General features: G+C 36.6%; 1 protein-coding gene across 6 annotated transcripts in view; it reads left to right on the top strand.

Moving 5' to 3' along the window:
- The window catches only part of LOC145668068 (protein Loquacious-like), a 136,959-nt gene that overhangs the window by 51,698 nt on the left and 57,424 nt on the right, over positions 1-27,837 (top strand). For all 6 annotated transcript variants that reach the window (XM_081735571.1, XM_081735574.1, XM_081735573.1 and 3 more), the window contains exons 3-4: positions 8,471-8,594; positions 13,464-13,645. In XM_081735571.1, coding sequence (XP_081591697.1) covers positions 8,471-8,594; positions 13,464-13,645 — 306 coding nt within the window. The remainder of the gene's footprint in view (positions 1-8,470; positions 8,595-13,463; positions 13,646-27,837) is intronic.

Here is a 27,837-nt window from a genome sequence, read left to right as displayed (position 1 = left end):
ATTACGGATAGCTCATGGCTACAGGCATCTCTCCCAGTGGATCACGGAGGTCTAGGCATTCGTCTAGCCCTTGACTTGGCTACTCCATCTTTCCTTTCTTCCATTTATAGATCTATGCCTCTGATCACTTCCTCACCATCACCGGGATTCTGAAGCAGAGATTAATGATTGTATCTCCCAGTGGACATCGTGCGGCGGACTTGATCTACCTGCTCTTGATAAGAGAAGTTTACAATCTTCATGGGACGCTTCTCTTATAAACTTCAGATTTTCTTCTCTTCTTCAGTCCTCCACGAATCCTGAGGATAAGGCACGTGTTTTTGCTACTTCATTCCCTGAATCAGGTGCCTGGGTACAGAATTCCATCCCTAGGGCTGCATCTTCCCGACGAAAGTTTTCGAATCGCTTGTGCATTACGTTTGGGAGCAGATGTCTGCGAACAACACCGGTGCCCTGCTTGCGGAAGTGTAGTGAATAAGAAAGGTATACATGGCCTATCATGTCTTCACAGTGCTGGCAGATACGCTCGCCACTCCGATGTTAATGACATCATCATGACCTCGTCTCTTCTGGAACGCCTTCCATGAGAAAGCCAATGAGGAGCAGTCGCTCTGATGGCAAGAGACCTGATGGAATGTCTTTGGTGCCATGGAAACGAGAGAAGGCTTTAATATGGTATTTCACTTGTGCCGATACTCTGGCCCCCTTTAATCTTTCTCCTTCTTCCACAAAAGATGGGATGATTGCAACTCGCAGAGAATCTGAAAAGAGACAAAAATGTAACAACCTCTTGGACAAATACCACTTCGTCACCATCGTCATCGAAACTTGTGGCTCCTAGGGTCATGAAGGACTGCACTTTATTAAAGAAGTTGGACACCGAATAACTCTGAACAAAGATGACATTCGAGCTTCAACTTTTCTTATACAAAGACTAAGTATGGCTGTGCAAAGAGGAAACATAGCAGCGATGCTAGGAACTCTTTCCCCGGGAAAAGCATTGGACGAAATCTTTCTTCTGTAATCGCTCTCCTCTCACCAAACTCACGCAATTGCTGCTAGATAATATAAAATGCATTAATGCTACATTTTTCTTAAAATTAGGATTATGGTATTTTGCAAACATTAACGATGGGAATACCAAATCATGATTTTATAATCCCTTGATATGCATCAGTAATAGTTTAAACTTTATTCCTGGGACAAAATAGTAAATTAGTGTTTGAAAAAAATGTAAATGAGTAAGAACTAACTGTAATGTGAACGAATTTGTAAATTTCAGATGTTATATTTTAAACATAAGAATTGGGGGCGCGGTGGCTCAGTGGTAGAGCGTTCACCTCCGGTGCTTGGGGTCCCTGGTTCGATCCCAGCTCGCGCCGTGTAGATTTTGTGGTGGACAAACACCGTGCTTGTAAGTTTTCTCGGGGTTCTCCCACTTTCTTCATTCCACCATTTCATTCATTCCTCATCATCACCGTCTCCTTTAGCCTAACCGGCATAATCATGGGACGTAAAACTTAAAGATTTTATTTTCATTTTTTTAAACATAAGAATTCTTTACATCCTGAAAAAATATACAAAGAATAAAATAATAATAAACTCTTTTCGGATATAAACAATTAAAGTTAAGGTTTACGTTTACCTGCTATAATTTCCCCACATCACCTTACCTATTTTGGGAGACTTTGCGTTCTCTTAATGTAATTCAACTAAATGTTCAAATGAAATGGAATCTTTTAAGTTTTAGGTCCCCTGGTTATGCCGGTTAGGCTAAAGGAGACTGTGATGATGAGGAATGAATGAAATGGTGGAATGAAGAAAGTGGGAGGAAACGGGGAACCCGAAAAAATCTCATGCACACGGTGTTGTTCACCACAAAGCTCACTTGGCGCGTGCTGGGATCGTACCAAGGACCCAATGCACCAGAGGTGAACATTCTACCATTGAGCCACGCCGCTCTCAACTAAATGTTCAGATTGTAATGTTTCTTTATAAAGTGAGGAAAAAAGAAATGCCAGTTTACAAAATTTTTAAGGTTTTTTGATTGTACTACTTAGTATATTATTATTATTATTAACTTTTTTACTTTGGAAATTTCATTATTGTGGCTTAATCGCTTGATAATTACGGTTTATTACTTACGGTTTATTTATTAGTTAAAATTGTAAACATTATTTGTTTAAAGTTTATTAACTGTAAATCAGTTTTGAACAGCATAAAGAAATAGCATGGTATGGCGAGAGAGCTATAATTTACGTACCTTAACTTATAATTTTAACTTATTGTTTGTCCGTTGGAGTCCAAAATTTATGTTAATTCTCAAATAATGCAATCGAACACTGGTTCGCATTTCAAATAATGCAATCAAACACTGGTTCGTAGAATATTCACTAATGCAGGCCCGAGAATGCATGAGACATACAATAAATCATTGTTCATCCTACTTTCGTATCCTGCGCCAATTTTCTTCATATTATGTCGGTTATCGCTGTAACCGTTATCACAAAGACTTATTTGAATACATTATAACAAAATACCAGGGAAACTTTAATTAACATTAAATCTCTGGTTAACGTAGATATCCTGAGCTTAGCGTCTATAGATTTTACAGATATGTTGAATTCTATCCCTCTAGATCTAGCTGTTTACTACTCAGCAATGGTTACAGGGGTATGAACTCGTCATTTACGAAATAATTAAATTACTGGAATGCTGCCTCTGTAACATTGACATCTTCAAACGAAAAGATGGACTTGCGATGGGTAGTATTATTTCATCTTATTAGCTAATAAACTCTTCAACCACTTTGAAAGCATAATCCTCAGTAAAGAAAAGTACAAGTATGTATTTTCCGTTACTTTGACGAAATTTTCATCATGCACAAATACAAAAGTATTTTTTATCTGGTCTCCTATTAAACAACATTAACAAGAATATGAAATTCACTTTAGACGAGGGATCGGAAAATGGACTGATTTTTCAAGATCTTCGAACTTAACCAACATAATACATTTTCTACTTTGATTTATGGGAAAGATACTGCAAATGTCCTTTTTGTGTAAGAAGAATCGATATATTTACTTTTCATTAAAGCAAATGTATGCAAAACTTCCAAAAAGCTTTCCGTATAATTACAAAACAGAGAGGCCTCCGTCAATACCTACATTTTGTTTGAATTAGAGAAGAAAATATTTATTTCATTGGATGATCAATAGAGACATTTCCACCAGATTAAAGGATCATCAGGGGTTCCAGGAGCGATGAACTCTTCATATGTAGTCCGTCTAAGCACTTGCGAAAAACTGACACCAAATAGACCACGTTAAAGTACTTAAATCACGTTCCATCAAACTGTCAGAAATATCTTTGAATCCTTTTCCATCAGGTCAGTCACTCAATGTTGTTGAAAGATAACTTGAATCATAAATGGATGACATCATCTATACATATTACAAAGAAAAACGTAGTAATTCTATATTCCATTTTATTTTTCAAATATACATAAATGTTTTGTACAATATAAATAATACAGTACAGTTGAAAAGAGTGAGTGTGCATATAAGGTTTGCTCCGCGATTTTCGTTTGATTAGTTGATATATATCGCGTTTGTGAATTGTATCTGTGTATATGTGTGGGCAGAAAAAGAGGTGCTTCCGGAGGAGTGCTTTTTCACAAACCATATTTTTCACTATTGAGGTGTTTTTTATAATTTAAACTTTGATCCTATATTTTCTTTCTAATTCGTTAAAAAAATCCGTTAAATTGTTATTTTAAACAAATTTAAAATTTTCTATTGTTTAAGTGATTAAAATTATATATTTATTTATCAACAATGGTGGATGGAGTCGGTTCACGAATATAACAATCCAGAATTGTGTTTGCGCAGCGTAGCGGCTCACCAGCAGAGGCTTATCAAAGTTAAGATGACGTAAATAATCTAATCTCCAATGATTGCTGCCAGGAGAGTCACAATATAGAGGAAGTTTCTGACATTGGAAGCGTGTCAGTTGCAAACAACGATGAATTAGATAATTTTTCATCGATGAAAATTATGTATCCTGCCATCATTGTGAAAAGCATCTGGCCAATCAAAGAGGACTTTCTATCCACATTAGCAAAAGTCACCAAACTCTCCGTAAAAAAATAAGCCTTCCATATCAAAATGGAAGTCATCTCTAAATTATAATCCTTCTTCATCAAATGGAATTGAATGCGATAATCACAACAAAAACCATCTGATTTCCGACTTTTGCGACCTAATAGCCGAACTAAAATCCTCCGTTCCTTTACTAAGAAGAATCCCAAGAGGTGCTCGGTTATCTGTAGCTACCTCTCTCTTGTCATCCGTCGTATTGTAAACAGAAACGACCTAGACGCATGGATGGATCTGTTATTATTCCCGTATGCAGTACTCAATGTTCCGTCACAATCAGATCAAGTTAAGAACTTAACGACTTGGGTCAAGCGACGAGTTTGCGAATGGGATGATTCTCACCGAGATGCGTTACTCCATGATTATTCAAAAACATACAAACGCAAATCTCAACATTCTTCTGACTCAACATCTTTTAACACCAAAAGAGTCGAAGACAAACTCAACGATGGAGACATAACAGGCCCAGTCAGATTACCAATTTCTGAAGATATCATCGCCACACCTAATACATCTGTTTTAGAAGCACTTAAGGAGAGCACCCTTCACATTCTCAGACACCTTTTCGTTATCAGATCCTCCTAAAGATCACCCTAATATACCAAGAGTTTCAGTTTCTGAATTACGATACGCTGTAAAATCCTTCCCATCCGGATCAGCTGGAGGTATTGAAGGTCTCCGTCCCTCGATTCTTAAGGATCTACTTTTACATCATGAGTCAGATTCAAAAGAAAGATCAACTACGATGATTTTAGGATTACTTTATTTAATCCTTTCAGGTAATATACCTCAGGAAATAAGACCAATCTTTTTTGGACATCACTTATTGCGCTTAATAAGAAGAGCGGTGGAATTCGACCAATTGCAGTGGGGAACATTTGGAGAAGAATATCAGCAAAAGTTATATGTCCCAGAATTAAAGAATCCGTCGTAAGTTTCCTTTACTCGAACCAATTGGGAGTATGCGTTCCCAATGAAGCCGAAACCGCAGCACATGCAGCTCGCATTTACTTTTCTACTCCCTATTCACAACAAAAAGGCTTTTCTGAAATTAGACTTTCGTAACGCTTTTAATGAACTGAACCGAGACGCAATGCTACTCACAATTAAAACTAATTTTCGATCGATTTATCACTATGTCTATCAATGCTATGCGCAACCAAGTAACCTATTTCTAGGGGATAAGATTATACTCTCGCAACGTGGAGTACAACAAGGCGACCCTCTAGGTCCCGCTTTGTTCGCCATGACAATACAGTCCATAGTGTCTAGGATTAACACTGAATTAAATATCTGGTACTTAGATGATGGCACCATAGCAGGAGATCCTGACATACACAAGTGAACTACACAATATTCGAACTATAGCAGCAGACATCGGACTACACTTAAATTTTATGAAGTGTGAAGTAGGATTTTTAGGAATTTCGCAAGATCAAATGGAAGTGTTATATTCACAATTTAAAAATTCAGCACCGGGAATACAACTTACCACAACCTCGTCAGCTTTTCTACTTGGTGCAGCCCTTTTACCTGAGGCAACACGTAATTTGTTAGTCAAGAAAACTAAGAAGTTAGATTTTTTCTTGTCACGTCTGGCCCTAGTCTCCACACATTCAGCTTTTTATCTCCTTCGTGCGTCGTTCTCCATACCAAGAATAATCTGTCTTTTACGCTGTTCTACTTCTTGGCGTGAAGTCGATTTACTAGAGAAGTTTGACACCGTTCTGAAATGTGGACTGGAATCGTTACTGACCTGGAATCTAAATAGCAGCGCATGGATACAGGCCTCCCTTCCAGTTGATTCTGGAGGTCTTGGTATTCGTCGGGTTGTCGATTTGGCGTATCCTTCATTTTTAGTGTCGTTCTATGGCTCCCGGCATACCATTGAGATACTCCTCAACCAACTGAATGAGCCTCACATAGAATCCGATGTCCAAGACTGCATATCTGACTGGTCTAACTTAGTTGGTTTAAGCCCTCCTGAAATAACGGGCAGAAGTTCGCAATCAATTTGGGACAAGCCAATCATCAAATTACATTAATCAGTGTTATTACAAGAAGCAGACAGTCAAGAGGATAAGGCTAGACTTCTCGCCTCCTCATCACCAATTTCAGGTGCTTGGCTACAGGCATTACCTTCACACACTCTAGGATTGCACCTTTCAAACGAAAGTTTTCGTATTGCATTTGCACTTCGCCTAGGAGTAGATATCTGTGAATCACACAACTGCTCTAAATGTGGTGCATCAGTCAAGCAGAATGGTCTACATGGTCTGTCTTGTATAAGTAGCTCCGGAAAACATGTGAGGCATTCGAACGTGAATGACATTATCTAGAGAGCACTCACATCGGCGGAAGTTCTATCTGTTCGTGAACCTGTGGGGTGTAACAGATCTGATGGCAAAAGATCAGATGGCATGACGCTGGTACCATGGAAGAGGGGAAGGATTCTTCTCTGGGATTTCACCTGTTCTGACACTTTCGCGTCATCTAATCTCACTTTCTTCATCTTGAGAAGGAGCTATTGCAGCCCGCAGAGAATGCAAGAAAAGAAGAAAATATAAAAATCTGCTCGATAAATACATGTTCATGCGCGTAGCCATTGAATCAAGCGGCATTTGGGGCCTTGAAGGGCTCAATTTCATCAAAGTAGGCCAACGTATTGCGCACCTTACTGGTGACAAGCGGGCTACTACTTTTCTGACACAACGCATCAGCATAGCAGTTCAGCGAGGAAATGTGGCTTCCATTTTAGGTACATTACCTCCTGGAAAATTATTAGAAGAAGTTTTCCTTTTATAACTAACTGTTCAGAATTTACTGTTTATCTTTCTATATAAAAAAAAAGAAAAAAATGTCAAATATAAAAAAAATGAAAATAATAATATAGCAATAAATAAGTTATATAGTGTAAAAAAATAATAAAAAAAAACAATAATGTTGTTGCTAGAACAACCAAAAAAGAAAATATAAATAAAGTTTGTGTTTGGATTGATTTACACTCGATTGGTTTACACGGCGATAGAAAGGCACTTCTCTCCTTAGTTTGAATTAATCGAAACAAAACAAACAAGTGGCGTTAATGACACAACAGAGTAGAATTTATAGTGCAAAGTTATGTGTATGTACTTACAATAAATTTTAATTTTAAAAAAGATATACTTAGTGGAAAGTTAATATTCACAACAGGAAGTATGTTCTTATAGTAATTTGACAAGTTCTGTGTGGAAAAAGAACAGTTGTTTGTATATCAATAAGCAAGTTCACAGGAATCCGTTAAAAGGGACGGCCATTCTTTTGTGCATTCAGGTAGATTAGTTGCAGAAAGTAAGAACAAATTTCAAAAAAACAACAACTTCTACGGTAACAAGAAAAAGACTCAATAAATAAATAAGTACGACGATAAAAGGGAAGAAGTTACAAGTTGATTCAGGTTTTCCAAAAATCCAAAGGAAAATGTTCATTGGCAAGTTCTGAGCCTTCGAATTCTATTGGTTCCGTATATCCATTATCTATTCTAGAAAGATAGTCTACATAATGTTTAGTTCCCTTTTTATACTTCAATACAATCGGAAATCTCGCCAATCTATCCGTCTCACATGGTAGTAACTTCTACAAGGCTTATATGTAGAACCAAGCAGAGTACAAAGAATTGGTGCTGATGAAGGATACGGAGATAACTGAAAGAAAATAGATGCAGGACGCAGAGTTAAGTTGAACAATTATTTATGTTCCTACAATTTGTTAATGTGGGGGCATGGTGGCTCAGTGGTACAGCCCTTATCTCTGGTGTGTGGGGTCCCTGATTCGATCCCCGGTCAAGTAAGTTTGTGATGGACAGCACTGTGTCCGTGGGTTTTCTCGGGATGCTCCCGTTTTTTTTTTCCACATTCCACCAATTCTTCGATCATCATTCTCTTGCCTTAATCATCCGACTCCCTTAGCCAAACAGGCAAAACCGAGGGACATATATATGAGTACTTATATATATATATCTATAAATTATATAAATCATATATATAAATTACAGTTGATACTTTAAATTGATATACTACGAAATTGATATACTACTGTAACAAACAAATAAAGAAAAAAATAATAATTATTTAATAAAATGTGTGTAATTATGTAGGACCCCAAAGGGCATAAAATGCTAGGAATTAAAGTAATTACGGTTGTTGAAGCTCGGCTATCTGCTATTTTCTTTGGAATGATCAATAGGTCAGAAACATGGAAACTTATACCAAAGATTTTTTATAAATGATGTTAAAGGTGGGTTAAAAATGAATGATATGTAATTTTTATTGTAGCTACTGGCCGTGGAAGATCAAAAAAGGAGGCGAAGCACAATGCAGCTGATGCCTGCCTTAAAGAGTTAGCGAGAAGGAAGGAAACGCCTGTTAAATGTCCAGTTGAGGAGGTCTCATCTAGTCTGTAAGTAAACATCTTCATTTTTTTCTTCCATTATATTTGGTCTAGGAATTAATTCGTGCGGGTGGACAAGAGATGGCGCAACGAACGGAGCGTCCCACAGTTCCGTGTATCCACACATGTGTTGCAAACCCCTGTCATCGCGTATCGTTCGTAGTATAGGGCAGTGGATTAAAGCGTCAACAACACCAGTTTGTAGTTAAGTGAACATGGCGCAATTTGTGCCTGATAAAGTGTTTTTGCGGGGTGTCCTGCTGCATTACTTTAACATGCAGAAAAGTGCGACTGAAAGTCATCGTATTTTGGTGGAAGTGTATGGTGACCATGCTCTAGCTGAGCGAACGTGTCAGAAGTGGTTTGCACGGTTTAGAAGTGGTGATTTCGGCTTGGCAGACCAAGAGCGAGCTGGACAGCCAAAAAAATTTCAAGACGAAGAATTGACAGCATTGCTCGAGCAGGATTCGTGTCAAACGCAGGAACAACTTGCAGCAGCATTAGGCGTTGATCAAACAACAGTCTCCAAACGCTTGAAAGCCATGGGAATGATTCAAAAGATGTCACATTGGGTTCCACATGAATTGAAAGACAGAGACGTTGAAAGACGAAAAACCATTTGCGAATTGCTGCTTCAACGACAGAGCAGAAAGGGGTTTCTGCATCGAATTATTACGGGTGATGAGAAGTGGATCCATTACGAGAACCCTAAACGAAAAAAGGCCTGGGTGAAACCAGGTGAACCAGGTCCATCACAACCAAAACGAGATATTCACTGTGTAAAGGTTATGCTGTGCATATGGTGGGATATGAAAGGTGTGGTGTACTATGAGCTGCTGCAACCGGGTGAAACTATGAACGGAGAACGTTATCGACGACAATTAATGCGTTTGAAGCAAGCTCTGGCCAGAACACGACCAGAATGGGAGAACAGACATGATAAACTTATTGTTCAACATGATAACGCTCGCCCACATGTCGCAAAACCGGTCAAAACCTATTTAGAAAATGTCGGATGGGAAGTTTTACCCCACCCGCCGTATTCACCAGACGTTGCTCCTTCGGACTACTACTTGTTCGATTGCATGAACAACGATTTGATTGGACAGCGGTTTACTTCTTCAGAAGATATCGAAACATGGGTCTCTGACTGGATCGCTTCCAAGGATCAGGACTTCTTTCGCCACGGAATCCGTACATTGCCTGACAGATGGGCGAAAGTGGTGGCTAGCGATGGACAATATTTTTCTTAAGGTATTTATGTATTTTGTGTTTGTACTACAGCTTCAATGTGTGCGTACCAACCGCACGAATTAATTCCTAGACCAAATATTCTACTCTTAATTGCCGATGTCTCGATCAGAATTAATTATCTTTTCTTATTCTATGTACTTTTTTCCAATGGGGAAAAATATGTTACTAGTATAGCTACCTAAACTAAGAAGTAAGCCTTCAAAACTTTATACAAAACATTCACAGTGGACAATTGATATACTTTTTAAATTTTAACGTACTATTGAGCAGCGAGATTATATGGAATGTGGATCTACAGATTAAGATGGGACTAGAACTACTTACTGTTATCACCGGGAATCGAATCCTGATCTTCTGCTCCAAAGATGCGTATGCTAATTATATGTCGCGAGGGAGCTCCTGTAATGTTTGAAAATGGAGCCTATACTTAACATGACTGAAGTTGTCCTAAATCACAGCTGATAGTTGAGGGTTTGTTGTTGGTCTGTTATGCTAGGGGATTGTCTGTCTGCGAGAGGACTTGTCGAGCTTTTCTTTTTTAAACGAACAGTAACAGGCATGGGGTACTTTAGCATGTTGCGAGAGAAAAAATATGCCAGCTGTTCATCAACTGTTCCCAGATGAAGATTTTTTTTTTCTACAATCCTGCACATTATCACATTACCATCGAGACGTGCGGCAATTCCTGATTGAAACATTTGTTGAGAGGTGGTTAGGCCGATGAGGAAGTGTAGAGTATCCACCCAGATCTCCCGATCTAACACCGTTAGACTTGTTTCTGTGGGGAACTGTGTACACCACAAAAACACGTACGCTGGATTCATGAGAGGGGTGATTGAAACTGCCTCTGGATCCATTTCAATGGAAACCATATCACATGTTTGTCAGCATGTTCCACAATATCGCCGACAATGTATTGCGGCCAATGAGGGATATTTTAAACATATTCCACATTAGAATATCATCAGTAATGTTTTGAACATTTTTGCGACTTTAAAAAGTCGTATTTTGTTTATTTGGGTTCGAATTATTAAAGTTCAATCGTAAATCGTTTTGTAGAACACCCTGTATATGTGTCTAGTTCGATGCCCTGTTGGAGTATTGATATTGTTATTCTACCATTTTGCTAGGCAAGTAAGCACCCGAACATTCGCCACCGGACTTCGAAATCCTGTGTTTTCAATTTATTTGTAAAATTTGTGATTTGGTTAAAGGAGACGATTTGTATTCAGAATAGTACCAGTCACGTTCTAGATGTAAAACTGTGCGTTCCGGAGGTATACTCGGGATCGAAGCAGATATTCGAACCCCGATACCCTGATATTTAGTCCTTGAGTGATCAGGGACGTATGAGATTGAACCGAGACTATTACAACTTCTCATAATATGTATGTAAAATATTAGGACGTTTGGTTATAAATCCAACTTTCGAAAATTCTGTTGTTTTCTGGCTTCATTTTACAAAAAAAAAAAAAAAAAAAAAAAAAAAAACTATTATTCAATAATGTTATCATGCTGTAAAATTATCGAAGTGAAAAATACATTATTTTGTGAAATCGAGCGAAGTGTTAAAGACTAATTTGTTATTTTATTTATTTTTTGTTCTATTCTTCATGAAAAGGAAATGATTTGTTTTTGTGAAATTGCGGGAACATGAATTTCGAAATTTGCAATTATTTCAAAGGTATTTACGGCGGCAATGTGAACATCAATTGGTGGGTGACTTATTATCAAGAGGTTGAGTGTTGTACATGTGGATAATTTTCCACAGCATTTCGCATCACGTTGATTAATACGAACGCACTATATAGGTGGCCAACATTTGACCATTTGACAGTAAACGTCACATTGAGTGAGTGAAGTTTTACAGAATTCTGAATCACATTGCTTCTTAACCTGCACGCATTTGATTAAAACGAATAATAGTAATAATAATAATAAATGAAGGTAGTCCTAGTTAAATATTAATTGCTTGTCAGAGAGTTAGTATTATAAATCCACATTAGTTAATAGAATAATCTTACATTCAAGCCCAACTACATCTTCGTATTTTTCAAATAAGAAGAGAATGTAGAGATAAGGAAAAGGAACAACAAATTCTCTGGGTTTACTTTTTTTTTTATCTTTTTTTTCTTACTGTTTTAATAAACAAGTTCTCTCATAGAAGCAAATTTGATGTTCTAAGAGCCCTAATCAGCCAGGAGTTTTGCTGTATAGACACAAGAATAATACAGTGCAGCCCACTTATAACGAATTTCAAGGGACCAACACAATGTCTTTATATCCGAAATTCGCTATAAACAAACTTATTTTTCCGAATTACAATAATAATAATAATAATGGATTAGATAAAAAGCAGATACGCTTAAAAAAGAATATACAGCAGTATAACATTGCATCTAAAGATAATTTTATTAATTGGGTTGTTATCTAGCCTATCGTACATATTGCAGTTCTTCCTTCCTGTTCAAGCACACTTGAAGAAGTCTGTAATTTTCTTCTGAACCAGGTCTACTGCCGCTGTTCGTAGCACCGCCGCTTCCACTTCCTCAAATACCCGAAATGCATTTTCCGGCACTGTATTGCTGTGTTCGAAAAGATAGCGTTGCAAGTTTCCCAAACTTTGGATAGTTTCTTTGGAACTTACCTGTTATCTCACATTTTCACTTCTCCCTCATCATAAGTCTGCTTCATGTCTTCGTAGCCTCCCTCACGCTTTCCACAAGTGAATTATCAACATCGGGATCCTTAGTTACAAGCGCATCATCTGCAGCAATATATTCGACAAATGTAATTCCCTGTGTCGCTGCTTCCTGAAATTCCCTCCAAGTTTCAGGATCAACAGCCTCTTCCGCCGCATTTGTAGCAATGGCCTTCCCTTTGTTTGCCATCTTTCAATCTAACGATGTACAAACATGAGTTTAAAAAAAATCAACTTGTAGAATGTTCTTATCTTACAGCTACCGAAAAAACGCACCTCAATTTCTCCCCACGTCTAACACAATGAGCTCCAGTGAAATAAGAGGTTTATTTTTCACCTCGTCCTTGAACTCTGGTGGACGCGGAAATATCTGCACCCGGGGCGATTTCTGCTGCCATCCGAGTAGGAGGGGGAGGAGTGAGTCATCCCTGCTTCCACAGCGACAACAGCTATGAAAACCAGTTTTGCTACCTGGGTTATTCACGAGCAGAAGAAAAGAGAACATGATCCCGTTCTGAAAACTTCCCTATAAGCGGTCCTCATGGAAAACGGACCGCTCCATTTGTAATATATAGTCATTTCTTCCATGTTTTAAATAGGTGGTATGACGGGGATTTCGTTTATGTTCGTAATATCCAATAATTCGCTATTTCCGGATTCGTTGTAAGTGGGCTACACTGTAGAAGGCAAGGAATACAAGTATTCCATTGTAGACACGTAAAAATGTATTAGAAACTATTTTTCATGAAACAGTGCAATGTTTGTGTGCTACTTGTAGTTCTAACCTATCTTTCCCTGAATTAACAGAACGAGCTTAACGAATAGATGGATAAAATATATTATCCATGATGAAGGATGCAGAAAGAATAAATATTTGACTTCTTGTTTACTTAGAAATTACTCTCATTTATATTATTTTCCAGTTCTGATATGGTACTATCACCATATACTCATCAACTTCAAGAAAATGCTGTGGGAGCACTTCAGGAGCTGTGTATGACTCATCAGATCTCTCTTCCGGAATATACACTTATAGGAGATGAAGGACCTGCGCATGACAAGCAATTTACTTATTTATGCACGGTGTCTAAGCTGAAAGAGAGAGGTGAGTACTTATCACATTTTAGTTACCACTTCAATTGTTAATATTTTGTATATTTGATAACATAAATTTTTTACTTCATAGAATACAAAAAGCGGAGAAATCACTGCTTACATAAGTAAAAGAATTTTGAACGTAACTGAAGATCAAAATATGAAATTAATTTGAGACCGATAATACTTTTCTTTCCAGTGATTGATTCAGAGTCCAAATTAGTCTGGTTCCGTTGTTCGAACAAACTGTCTAATGAAGCTGTGTATGTTAAAAAAAGATAAATCAAAGTTTGCAATATTGATAATACTTCGGAATTAGATTTTACAATCGTCGCCTTATCAAACGTTCGTTTTTCTCTGCTACTAAGAATTCTCGATACTTACAAGGAAAGTTCCTATCTGAAAAATAGATTTAGTAGACGCCGTTGAATTGTAACGTGTTAATGCGAACTTAGTGTTGCTGTTAGTTGTAAGCAACAAAGTTGCGGCATAACTCCAGTTTATTGTTATTATTGATATTATTTAAAGATAACTCCAAGTTTCTTCAAATTTATGTTTGCAATCAGTTAGAAACTTTAGTTATAATACATATCACAGTCGGTTTACGGAAAAATTTTGTCCAAGGATGACAAATACACCAATGAATAAAACTTGTTGCTGTGTATGCAGTGATATACATGAGCGTACAACTTCATGCGTAGCGTTCGAGAAAATGGAGAAAAACTAATTTCTTTGAAGCTAGGAAGTAACGTATGAGAGCCATATTATATTGTATGAGGGAGTTTTATTACAATTGCAGAAACAAATGTATAACGAACAAATACGCAGTATAGTATAGTAATTTCTATTTTTTTCTTTCCACACTGAATCTATTACTTACGAATAAGTAAAGCAGATGAAAACACGCTAATTACTATAAAAACTCATGACATCACAAAAACCGATGGCATTGCCAACTTCTTTCGACTTAATCGAAACTCTAGACCGAAAGTCGAAATCTTTCTCCATGCAGACGATCAAAACGGATTTCTACAGCGTATATAGGAATATGTTTTGTCTGTATGTATTCTTCATCTCTGGTACATACCGAGCAGGCTATTCGCAAGCATTGTCGATGGCATATCTAATCCAATGTTAAGAACTCAATAAGAGTTATATGTTGCCAAATGGCAGTACGTTAAGAAAGTTTCATATTTGCGAACAAAATGTCTCTCTCGTACACGAAATAAATAGTATTGTAAACTTTCAGAAAAACATGGAAAGAGGAGTACTTAATGTCTGACGTAGATTGCAAAATACATTAAAAAAGCTTATCAATTCCAAAGGAGATCATTTGTCCTCGTACAACCGTACAAGTGGCTGAAATTGGCGGGAAATGGTCATGTGACCCACGTCAGTGAACTCTGGAATCAATGACCTTGATTTTAGGTTGTGTACGTACCCCTACCCTAAAATTTGGAAAGTACATTGACTCATCCTTTTAAATTTGAGTATTTTGGGGAACTTAAAGTATTGGAGGGGTCTACGGACCCTAGGTATGAAAATTATTCTTATTCTTAGATCTTAGCTTATTCCCTTGGATGGATAAAAAATTGTCAAAAGTTGAAAATTTCGGGCTTTTGGCGATATTTACCTTCCATTATGGATATTTTTGGTCTTATGGAAGGGTACCTAATTTTTTCATGATTATAAGAACCAATTATGCACCCGTGTGGTTTCCGGGACAGGACGTTTGGGCGCCACCATTTGGACGCGGACGTTTCGGCGCTGCCATTTGGGCGCCGGACGTTTGGGCGCAAAGCCGTTTAGGCGCCAGACGTTTGGGCGCGAGGTACATAGTAAAAATCACAATTTACGACATACAAAGTAAGCTAGGCACTGAAAACTAAGCTCGAATCAAGATATGTACATTTCCTACATTTCTATTTTTATCTCACCTCATTTTTCTGTATATTTTCTAAATTAAATAGTTTAATGCGTTTGTGGTATTTGTTGCCTAACCTCGTCATGGACTGATTTTTCGCTTGTTCATTATTCTTGTACTTCTGATCTAATGATCTAATTTTCGTATTATTTAAGGAAGCTAGGAAATGAAGGAATCAGACGAACTGTTAATAATGCCGGGGTGGTATCTAATTTATAGGTCCAGGTCGCTTCCTTCCTTCCCTTTCCCCGGATAGTGTGCTCCCTCAAACGTGACGGGTTAAATGGTCTTAGATGCCGAGAGCCCAGAAATCTAAAAATCCTAAATCCTAATCGAGTTGAGAGAAAGATGTTAATACAGGGTGTCTAAGACATTGAGTTTAGGAACTGCAGTATGCCGTATTTTTGGTATCACTTTTTTATATTAACATTCCAATATAAAAATCAAAACTTAACACACTTTTTTTCGTCCCATTGTAAGCATTTAATCTGCATTAAAGAAAGTGGAGAAAGGGAAAAAAGAACGATTTCAAAGTGAAAAATATTGTTAAATGTACATATATTGGTCATTTAGCCACTAGAAATGTGTTTGACATACACACTTATTGCATAACTACAGTAGAAGGCCTGTTTAAATTTTTTAATGGAATAGGCTCACTATGTATGTAATGCAGTCAATCATATCTAGTTTGGTCTACTTACCTTTGGCTTGAAAAGTTATCAAATAAAAAGCACACTTAACTTTGGCTGAAACTTAAATTTACAAAATTGAATTGTTAATTCATTTTTTAGAATTTTGAAATTCCAGTATTTCTAGTATGTAAAACAAAATCCAGTATAATTCAAGGACTTCCACTACAGTAGACACCTTGTGATATCTTGGTTGGAACTTAGTACTCAGCGCCTAACATAATGACTTTTTAATTTAACTCGCGCCCAAACGTCCAGAGCCCAAACGGCGGGGCCCAAACGTCCGCGCCCAAACGTCACGTACCGTGTGGTTTCTTTAAATGGGTTTAAAGTCGTGAGCCAACATTGTACCTTCATGATTTAAGATGAAGGTTTGTGGTCCTATGCTTACGTATAGGTGCATATAAACTTGTAATGGGATAGCTTACTCACTTTGTGACTTATAAGGATCAGTTACGTTCGTTTAAATGGATGTAAGGTGGGCTATTCTTGTACATCTTACTCATGTTTTAAGATTGGCACTTCTGATCCTATGCTTATGCATAGGTGCGTATGGACTTCTAAAGGAAACCTGACTCTCTTTCATGGGTATTGAGGACGAGGTATGTTCCCTAGTAAATGAGTGTAAGGTGTTAGCTTGTATCCGTATGATTTAAGATGAATACTTGTGGTCTTAGCCTATGTAAGAGTACTTATGAACCTATAGTGGATACCTCTCTCTCTTTTATGGCTACTGACAAGTAGTTACGATACGATTCATCGTTCCGATTGGTTGTGGTAATCACGTAGCGCAGGTCACATGACATAAGGAAATCGCTCTGATTGTTGTTATGTCACATGATTCAGACCATTCATTTTCATGGTATTGAAGACTAGTTATGACATGATTTTGTTTTTTACTTACCACATAGTATTATGTAACATATATATTTAAAATAGAAGTTGGAAACGTGAAGAAATGAAGGAAACATTGGAGAATTAAATTTAAAAAATGTTGATCGTGCCCGGAAATTTATTTCGAATTATTTATTCATTGCATTCCAATAAGGAGCTATGGCCCCATCTTGCCCTTCCCTTGCGCGCCTCCACAATCGAAGGATAGGGTAAGTTGCCTATTTTATCTTTTTTGTACGAAACTACTGGTTTTACTATAGTAGTAAATATAATGGTGCGATTCTTACACATATGGTAATTACTTCTCGTTTATTCGTATGACAAGATACGAATAGAATTATTTAGATAAAACAATATATGATGGGAAATTGTGCCCTCCTCCAACATTTCGCATCCAGTCATTTAATAAACGTAAAACCAAGTATGGTGAAACAAGGAAATATTGTTAAGTTACAAGATTGAGAGTGAATAATTATTATTTTTTTTCTTACTATGTTCCTTTCATCTTAAGTATTATTCTCTTCTTTCCATAGAAATTTAAAAGGATATAAAACTCAATCTATACATTGCTGTAAGTGCGAGATATGTCTTCCGCCAACTCTGTGAATCAGAGACTGTGGCCCGGGTCTCCCAGCTTTCTTGTCGCCACCCAAAGTCAAGAATATATCGCAGGTCTCATGGCAGAGTATGGCTACAATCTTGACCAGGATATAACAACATGATATTGAGCAATTGATTTGCTGTTTTCGAAAAGCAATAGAAACTCATATATTTTACTTTGAGGAGTACATGTATGTCCAGTTGCAACACTAAGTCGTAAATAAATAGTCGATCAACAAATAAGTAAGTGCTCATTTCGACTCAACCTACCACTCCCGTGAGTTTTATTTGATTTGTTATTTGTTTATGTTCACTTTAAATATAATTTCCTCCTCAAAGAAAGTGTGTAAAGTTTTGAGCAAACTTCGACTTGGTTTCCATTGTCCTTGTACACAAGCTAATAAAACACCCTCTTGAGCAATGAATGTTGCTTTTTACACACGACTTTCGACTTTCTTATTCCACTGTGCATCGTAATAATCGAACACATATCATTTGTATTCGTAAGTGATGGTGCTGGTGTACAATATCATGAAATACTTGTTTCAGTTTTTTTAGTACTACTTCTTTGTAATCTTCATATTTATATAGATAGGTATTAGGTTGATTTGTTTTGTGATTAGTACCATCCATTTCAATTCATTTGATTGAGCTAAATAGCGACGCTGGCTTGTACAGTTTATGAAAGAAAAGAAAAAAGTTTTCATACGATCTGTTCAGCATGTTTTTAAATTAAAAGTGTAGAGTTCTGATCCGAAATTCTGAAGGAAAATAGCAATTTTTACTCGTGTAGTGTCTGTCCAACTAACACAACACTCAATAAGTTCGTAGGATGATATAGAGTTGTCGCTACTATTCACAAATCCAAATAATGTTGAATAATCGTGGTACGTAAAACTCAAAGATTTCATTTTCCATATGATGTTGAGAAAGTACTAACCACCAAATGATACGTGTCAACATTTCGTAACAATCTGACGTTTAGTTCACAAGTGACAATGGTTTTCAGTGACGCTTCTTGAGTAATTTTCAGAACAATGGAAAAATCTGAATTATGTATGTTGATAGAGCATTACTTTTTATTGGGAAAAAATACCGTTCAAGTAAATCAGTGGCTTGACAAGTATTATTCGGACTCTACTCCATTGAGACAAATGGTAGAGAAGTGGTTTGCTGATTTTAAAAACGGTCTTATAAATACTAATGATGCCGAACGCTCTGGTCACCAAAATTCCCCAGTTCCAGAAAACATTAAAAAAATATCCACAAAATAGTTTTGGCCGATCGTAAATTGAAGCTGAGTAAGATAGCTGACACCTTAAAAATATTAGAAGGCATTGTGTTCACTATTTTGCATGAATATTTGTCCATGAGAAAGCTCTGTTCGAAGTGGATACCGCGTTTGCTCAGTCGATGGACAAAAACAAAATGCGTCCACGATTCAGAGCTCAGTTTGGAGCTGTTTCATTATATGTCATCCAGTTACATAGAAGTTTCATTATGTCATCCATAGTGCATAGAAGTTTAGCAAATGATTAAATTCTGCTTAGGCTTTTTTAATTTATGGTAAACGGCCAATGTCGGTTCCTACTAGTATCAACCAATATATATATATATATATATATATATATATATATATATATATATATATATAATATAAACAGATTTTACAGTTTCCCTTAAAGAAAATACACAGTACTCAGGTTCGTATGTAGAATTCTGTAGCATATAAGAATTCGTTCCGAATTCTTCTTTCTCGTCATAGAACTCAAAGGTACAGTCTTAACTTATATCGCGAAGTAGTCATGTTTTAATTAAACAGTTTCATTGTTCAGTGACACCTTTGGCAATAACTAAAAATTGCTAAACTGGATACATGTGTGAAGGTGCCTGCGTGCCTTTGTGCATGAAAGCTAGAATAACCTCACTTCTGAAAAATATAACGAACTAGGCTTCTTAGAAAAAGTACGATGTACAGTTTAGAGATGTATCAGCGATATTGATTTCAGTTAGTTTAAAACTATAACGAATTCGGATTCTTATCAAACGATGCACAGATTATAAATTTATCACTGATTTTAATTTGTTGTCCTTAGGAATTAGAATCCAAACAACAGTTGGGAAGTGAATTCCAGTTATCTAAATATTCATTTCAAATTAACTCAATGAAGATATCCAGGAAGCCGAGTTCGTTACAGTTTTGAACTGTCTGAATAATTGAATTGCAGTTATCAAGAACTTCATCCCAAATTTACTATACTAAGGGCAGCTAATTAATATCATTGATAAAACTGTAAACTGTGCGTCGTACTTTTTCTTGTAATATATATAGTTCGTTCCAGTTTTGAGAAGTGAGGTTATTTTAATTTCTTTTCAAAAAGGTTCCACAAGTAGACAAAAACTTTCACACAGGTGTCTAGTTTAACAATATTTAAAAATCATTGACAAATGTACATTGCACTGAAACTACTTGGATTAAAACACAACTACTTCGTGATACAAGGTAAGACTGTATATTTGAGTAAGTATAGGACATGCTCTCGCAAACAAAGAAGATATGAAGAAATTATTTTGAATATTGGCTGAGTGATTTTTCGACCGAAGAGTTAGAAGCCAATTTTATCATCAGGTATGTGTACTGTTTCTGACCACTTTTAGTACATTTTCTAAATATTCATTAGAATATAGTTTTATAGATCATATCGAAACTTGCACACATCTGGATGAAGCTTCTTTGTATTTTGTTTCGTATTGTCAATCTTTGTATGCATTAATCCCGTCACTTGTCAAGTAGAGGAGCGTTAGTTTCTCATGCCAAATTGTTCTAATATTATGTAATGAAAGACATTTTGCAACTTATACACTGTTTATTTTGTAAATCATGTATGTTTTGAACATCAAATTTTCTTCATTAATTAATTAATTGATTTGTATGTACATTCCTTGTTCACAGCAAGGCTACATGTAAGTTGAAAAGGTGATCTGGACCATTGTAATTTGTTCGATGCTTCCACCGAGACCTTTTTGCACCAAAGACGCACGCGCTAACCACTAGAACAGCGAGGAGGGTTATCAGATTTTCTCGAGAACATTTTTTGAGTTCAAATGAGATTAAATGAAGTCTTACAGTTTTACGTCCCACGATTATGCACTGTGCACTAATTAATGAAATTGGAAGATCATGAAATAATTGGTGCAGTCAGAATTTGTGAGGAAATAGAACCCCGGGAAAACCCACGGACACGATGTTGTTTATCAAAAATTCACATGGTCTGGAATCGAACCGAATGTCCCTTGCACCAGAAATGAGTGCTTTACTATTGACTCACTGTGGTCCCTTCCTAGTATTTTAGTATTTTTTTCGTCGTCAAGTGATATCTCGTGACGAATTGTTGTTGTATTGTTGTTACGAGTTAGGTAAAGTAAGGCCCCTGTAACGATTGCATGTATGATAATCTAGGAAACAGTTTCCTGATATATATATATATATATATATATATATATATATATATATATATATAGATAGATAGATAGATAGATAGATAGATAGATAAATAGATATAGATAATTTGAGCTATGTGCAATACAAGAATTTATATATCAATAACACTTCAAGACTCTGTCTCTCATGTAAAACTTGTATTACACAGCGTTAGAAAATGGTGTCTTTCGTAGGTGAAGAAGAAGTGGATAGTAAAATTTCGTGAAATGCAGTTCGCAACGATTGTTCAGCGATGTTAGTTCCTCACAATGCGATGCTCGTTGTGAATGCCACGGTTATAACAGCGGATATACTCAGTCAGTCAATCTCATTCTTACACAATCACCGCGTTCTTGATTTTCACATACTTCTGTAATACAAGTTTATAAATTACACTGTGCAACACGAAATCTGTCCTTTACATGAAAATATGTTCTTATGTATTTTTGCACGAGAAAATCGAATCTGTAATTACTCTTTGTATATTACATACCAATTTTTTGAAAAATTGAAAAGTTTGAAATTTTGTACTGTGAAATAGCGTATTTTTACGGGTGGTGATGAAATGATTAATGATTAACTTGGTAATTGAAATTTAGCGTACTTTCTCTACGCGAGGCTATATGAGACGTGATCCTACAATTTTGGCTGGAATCCGAGCAATCGTGTCGTTCAATGTTCTACCGGGAATCGAACCCGAGATCTCATGCACCGAAGGCTTGCGTGCTACCCACTAGACCAGCTGGGAGAGCAAAAATGTGCTTGAGATAAAAATTGTTGCATTTGTAGTATACCTTAAAATATACTCTCATTGAAAAATCATCCAAATGACAATTTTTTTCTTCTTTTCAGAAGGAATACGATGTTTAAAGAGGGGTTCCCCTCATCCCAGTTTTCTCCTACCGCATACGAGTCGTCTTCTGAGTTATAATAGGAAGCACTAGTTTCTCATATTTCTCCTCACTCTTTATCTTTATTTCAGGTAGTAGACCATTAATATCTAATAATAAACGTGTTCAGATTTGTGTCGCCTAAATCTGCTACTATATGTTCTAGCATTTGAGTAATTTTTGGTTCGATTGTATTGTTATTTGCTGAGTGGTGTTTCGTTAGGAGTGGTCGGATTTGCCGCTTTGTATATTTTTGTGGTAGTGTGTGTAAGCATTGGGTTTCGAGAAAATGTTGAATAAATGTACACCTTTAGTTAAAAAGGCTTATGAACTGTACCTTACCTGTAGGGTTGGAGACTAGGGCAAGTCTTGGGCCTCGCACATATGTTGCACTACGTGTTCCAGGAATTTGAGAAATTGGCTGCAAGGAAAACGTAGTTTCATGAAATTTGCTGTTCCTATGATTTGGCGCGAACAAATAGATAATGTAACTGACTGTTACGTTTGTTTGACAGATGTAAAGGACTTTTCCTCTAAACATCAGATTCAGTACTTTAATTTAAAGTCAGCTATTCGACCAGTTCCCACTGAAGATCTTCTAGTACCTAAAGCTCCAGAACATTACACTATTGATTCAGATGATTCCTCAGACGTTCCAGGCAACGGGGAAAGTGTAGACTTTCACCCATCTGTATCCCAGTCAACGTCACCTTACGTGATCACACAAGAAGAGCTTAACCGTCTTATACGAGACTTAAATCTTCCTAAAAGAAAAGTGGAAGAGTTGGGCTCCAGGCTTCAAGGTTGGAATCTCTTAGCTCAAGATATTAAAATCAGTTTGTTTATAAAACGACAAAGTCATTTTGAGGACTAGTTTGTTGAAAACGGAGGCATTGTTTATTGCAAAGATGTAGATGGCTTATTTCAGTCTTTGGGACATGAACATAATCCCGAGTGGCACTTATTGAGAGCTCGAAACTAAGTCTGAAGGTAGTGCTTCCCCATATTGGAAATGTTAATCCATCTGTTTCTGTAGCATACGCGGCTCATAGAAAGGACATATGAAGTTATGAGTGCAATATGGAACTTCATTGAATATAAAAAATTCAAATGGTATGTGTGGGGGGACTTGAAAGTTATTGGTATTCTCACAGGAATGCAACAAGGATACCCAAGTATCGTTGTTTTTTATGTGAGTCGGACATCGTGACAAAGTAAACTACTACGTCCTTAAATACTGGCCTCAAAGACAAGATTTCATTCCTTTCACCAGGAACATATCTCATAAACCAATTGTGAACCCTTAAGATGTATTTTTGCCACCATTACCTATCAAACTTGGGATGACGATGATTTTTATTAAAGCACTAGATAGAGAATGTATTTCTTTCATGCACCTTAAGGAGAAATTTCCAAACTTAAGTAAGGCAAAAATTAAAGGAGTAGTATTTGTTGGTCCACAGATTAAAACAGTCATGCAGGATGAAGACTTTGAAACTTAACTCTCTGAAATTGAGAAATTAGCTTGGCTGTTATTTAAACCGGTATGTTGAGGATTTCTTGGAAATGTGAAAGCTGAAAATTATGAAGCTATTATTAGTGACATGATGCGGAGTTTTCAACTCATGGGATGCATCATATCATTATCACACTTTCTGCACTCACATCTTGACTTTTTCCCCTCAAAACTTCGGCGTAGTAAGTGTTGAACACGGAGAACGGTTTCATCAGGAGATTGTCACATTTGAAAAGCGTTACAGTGGAAAATGGACTGAAAGTATCTTGCTGAATATTGATGGTCTATCGTCAGAGAGTTTCCAGAAAATGTCTACAAACGTAAGCGACCAAAGGAAGTATTTCAAAGGGTAAGTCAACAAAATTAAATAATAGTATAATACGCCTTCCCAGCGTACATTAGATAGTAAATATGTACATTTCGCATAATGTGTTGTAGTCTGCCCAACAAAAGCGTGACGTGATGGAACATTTTGGTTTCCACCAATGAATTCAGCACATGTCATTTAGTTAACATCACATTATTTCATTTGAAGGACAGAAAAAAAGTTTAAATTTGTTGCATAGTGTTATTTACGAATGATGATATATACTCAATATTTTAACTTAGATGGCCACAAAGAGCCTGCCTACACTAGACAGAAGTCTTGATACAACTTTGCGTCCTTCCTTTTACAGACACTTGTAATATTGATAATGTGTGGTTTGCGCACTATGACCTTGGTGTTAAAAGGTTGAAAGACGAATCTATTCTGCACATTGAGCAAATCAACTTAAACGTGGTTTCTGAAACACGTGCCAAGATTTTTACAATAGACGAATGACCGACTGATAGTTTAAATTATGTGACCAAATTGGAGGCTGTAAGCAACATAAGTATTATTTTTAAATCATGCCTTCTTGATCTTGTGCATTATGCCATTGACATGAGGTCTGTGTGGCTGCCCCAGGTAGAGTTTGAAGCATACTGAGTCTAATATGTATGTTTATTGTGTATTCCTTTCTTTCTCTTTGTTTTTGAGACCCTTTGTCTCCTATTTTACTTGAGTAAAATTTTATTTTGCAAAAGTGCAATAGGAAGTGTGTATTTTAAAGCTGTCGGTAGGAAAATAATAACCATATGAGTTTCAGAGCGAGTGAACGAAATTTTGGCAACGAGAATTCGTTAATAAGAACATTTTTAAGCAGAAGACGACAGCAGGTATCTGTTGAAACTTCAGTCGAAACTTGTGGAAATTATTGACAATGTTGGTCAGTTGGAGAAAGAAAAAATAACTTAAATTTTATGTTAACATTTGCCAAATGATTCAGGTACATATTCTTTGTATTATAACTTTTGTTTACAGTAAGTCCTTTGCCCGACTCCATATGAATGTTTGATAGAAATTATGATAATAGCTTGAAAAGGAGTCTTCGCATTAGCATAGGTTCAATTCAAATTCAGATACCTTTGTTATGGAGAGTTCTTGCTAATTATAAAGAAAATACGACTCTTCTCCGCCGTTGTATTTTCTTTTTTCGTAAGATATTTATTACGAAGAAAACATCGAAATTTGGAGAGGTTGAACATTTATTTCTTTGAACCAAGTGTAGAAAGCTAGAGTGGTCAGTATCACAGTTTGAAGTATACAAAATTTCAGTTTAGGTTGATACCAATGCAGAAGTTGTGTCACAGATGATGTCATACAGCTTTACGTTGCCACTAAGAACTTCAGTTTATAAACAAAAAATCGGTATTACATTACTATCGTTTGACAATTTTATTCCATCCAAACACATAAGTTCTTCCAAATTCGGCACTTGATTTGACAAAGAAATACGTTTTACACTGAGAGAAAAAGAAGTGCTTGCTTGGTGGGGAAAAAATATTACATACAGAATACGTATAAAAGTTTTATTTCTGATGGTCGTCACACTAAGTATCTTATTGTTCAATTTAAATGTAAAGAACACTTCATATCAAACCAGATAATCTCGAACTCAAACAGCTTTCTGAGTCTCAAATGAACTCCAGGAGACTACAGCTTCGTATTTCAGCAGAAATTTCCCACTGCTCTAAGACGGTCCGTAGCCAATATAGTCTTTAATGAGTGCTTTAACAACAACAACAACAACAACAACAAAAATCGTTTCCATCTCCCAGTCTCTTTGTTGAACTCCTGTCTCTTCTCATTCATTGAATACAATTACCACTTTATCTACTGAGGTCAAAACGGCTTCTTTCTTTTCTTCCCAGTCACTGTGGTCTTGTTTTTGATAGCATTGGTGCTATTGTGTTTTCGCAGCATTTGTCTCTCTCGCATTCCTACTGTTACTCAGCATGTGCTTCCGAAGAAATATTCACTAACTTGAGGAAAGAAGCAAATATTTCTATCTTGAGCTTGTTCGTTCATTGATACAGAATCAAAAAATGAAGGCTTAGCTTATTGTGGAAAGTGAAGTCTATTGTGTTGGATGTTGCTCTGCCAACCTTCCATGAGAACCATTATACCATTGGGCTTATTTGGAGGTCAAACATTTTCTACATCACAAACTGTCATCTTTGCAGGAAATGTACGAGGAAGCAAAACAAATTATAATCTGAAGGAGCGATACGATGTCTTGGCCGTCTGATAGATGTTTTACCAACTCAAGTATCTGCAATTCCTGAAATTTCTGGGTAACTACCCGTCATCGTGGCGTTGTAGACGTGAACTAGAACCTCCTTGCGTTGATCAAAACCAGATATTTCTATCACGTAGCATCATGAGCTCACTGTAATTGTTGAGTGTTAGCATTCCTGTCCACAGCAAGGCCGTCTGGGGCAAGTTCCCAGAAAAATGGACCATCAATGTTCCACCTTATCCACAAAATATTTCTTTCTTTCGTTGTAACTGCAGTTTGACAAGCTATAAGTTACAGAAATGTTGCTCTTTTTTTTTTTATAATTTGCATGTGTACTTTTTATGTTACTTGGCTTATATTAAAGAAATAATTAAAATGCAAGATTTATTCTATTAACCTACTTTAAAAACGGATATTTTTCTACTATTCAATATTGAAACAATGTCATTGCTGAAGATTTCGATATCCATTTTAACTATAAGCCATTTGAACAATAAAGAAAATATAAAATAAAAATCAGCACGGATTTCTTCCTTCAAAAGGCTATGAATTTCCTTCTCTCAAAGTTTGAAACCTGTAGGTTGAAATTTGTAAGAGAAATCGTGAATTTCCGTGAAAGATAAAATGCATGAGAGAGATACGAAGACTGTAGTGACGTCTATTCTCACGGATTGCCCTTTACACCAACCTTAATGTGATGTCTGTTAGTCATATCAATGTGTCATACAACTACTACACCAATATTTAATTTTTTAATTTCATTTGTTCCATCGTAGTGTGAATACTCCAAAGAAAAGTGTAAGAAGAAAGTCGCGAACCCTGCCACCTGGAAGAGTAATGTTATCAAAAGAGCCCACAATGCACGCAAGGAATATGTGAGCAAGAAGGGAAGGGTAGTGCGTTGTAAAGAAGTGAAAAGTAAATAAAATGTCAGACTAGTTGTAGGTACGAATGTAGCAAGAAAATCAGTGCCGATGAAAGATTTAACATTCACGTTTCATTCTATTCTTTGAGAGATGCAACAGAAAAAAAGGGACGTTTATTTATTTATTTATTTATTTATTTATTTATTCTTAATACGACTAGTCGAACTACAGAGTGCGGCACGTAAAACCGGCCCGTAAAGTAAACACATAAAATGAAATGTAATGTATTGAATATGATTAACTACAACACTTAAATGAAATGTAATGTATTGAATATGACTACTCAATCTCCTGGTTGACTTTCGAGGACTTTTTGTCATTATCTCCTCCACCTGCATCTTTAATTCAGGTGTGCAGACAGATGGTCGTCTGTTCCTGGGAGCATTTTGAACCGATCCTGTACGCCGCCATTTTTCAATCAATTCCTGAATGGTGCTTTTTGCTGGCACAGAACGTCCTGGAAATTTCTCCCGAAACAAATTCTTTGTTTTCACAAAAGATCCAGTGAGAATGAACCCTTCAACAATGGCAACACGCTCGGGTATCGAATACGGCATTATCACACACTGACACTCACCCGGCTTAACACAGCGAGGCCTTTTTCTCAACTGGTTTCGACAAGTTTCACTGGCTGCGGCTACACGTGACTGCTGCAGATCACGTAAGTTGACCCGACCTC

The sequence above is a fragment of the Thermobia domestica genome, chromosome 13 (assembly GCF_964235325.1).
Source record: "Thermobia domestica chromosome 13, izTheDome1.hap1.1, whole genome shotgun sequence".
NCBI classification, from domain to species: Eukaryota; Metazoa; Arthropoda; class Insecta; order Zygentoma; family Lepismatidae; genus Thermobia; species Thermobia domestica.
This window is presented reverse-complemented; position numbering and strand designations above follow the sequence as displayed.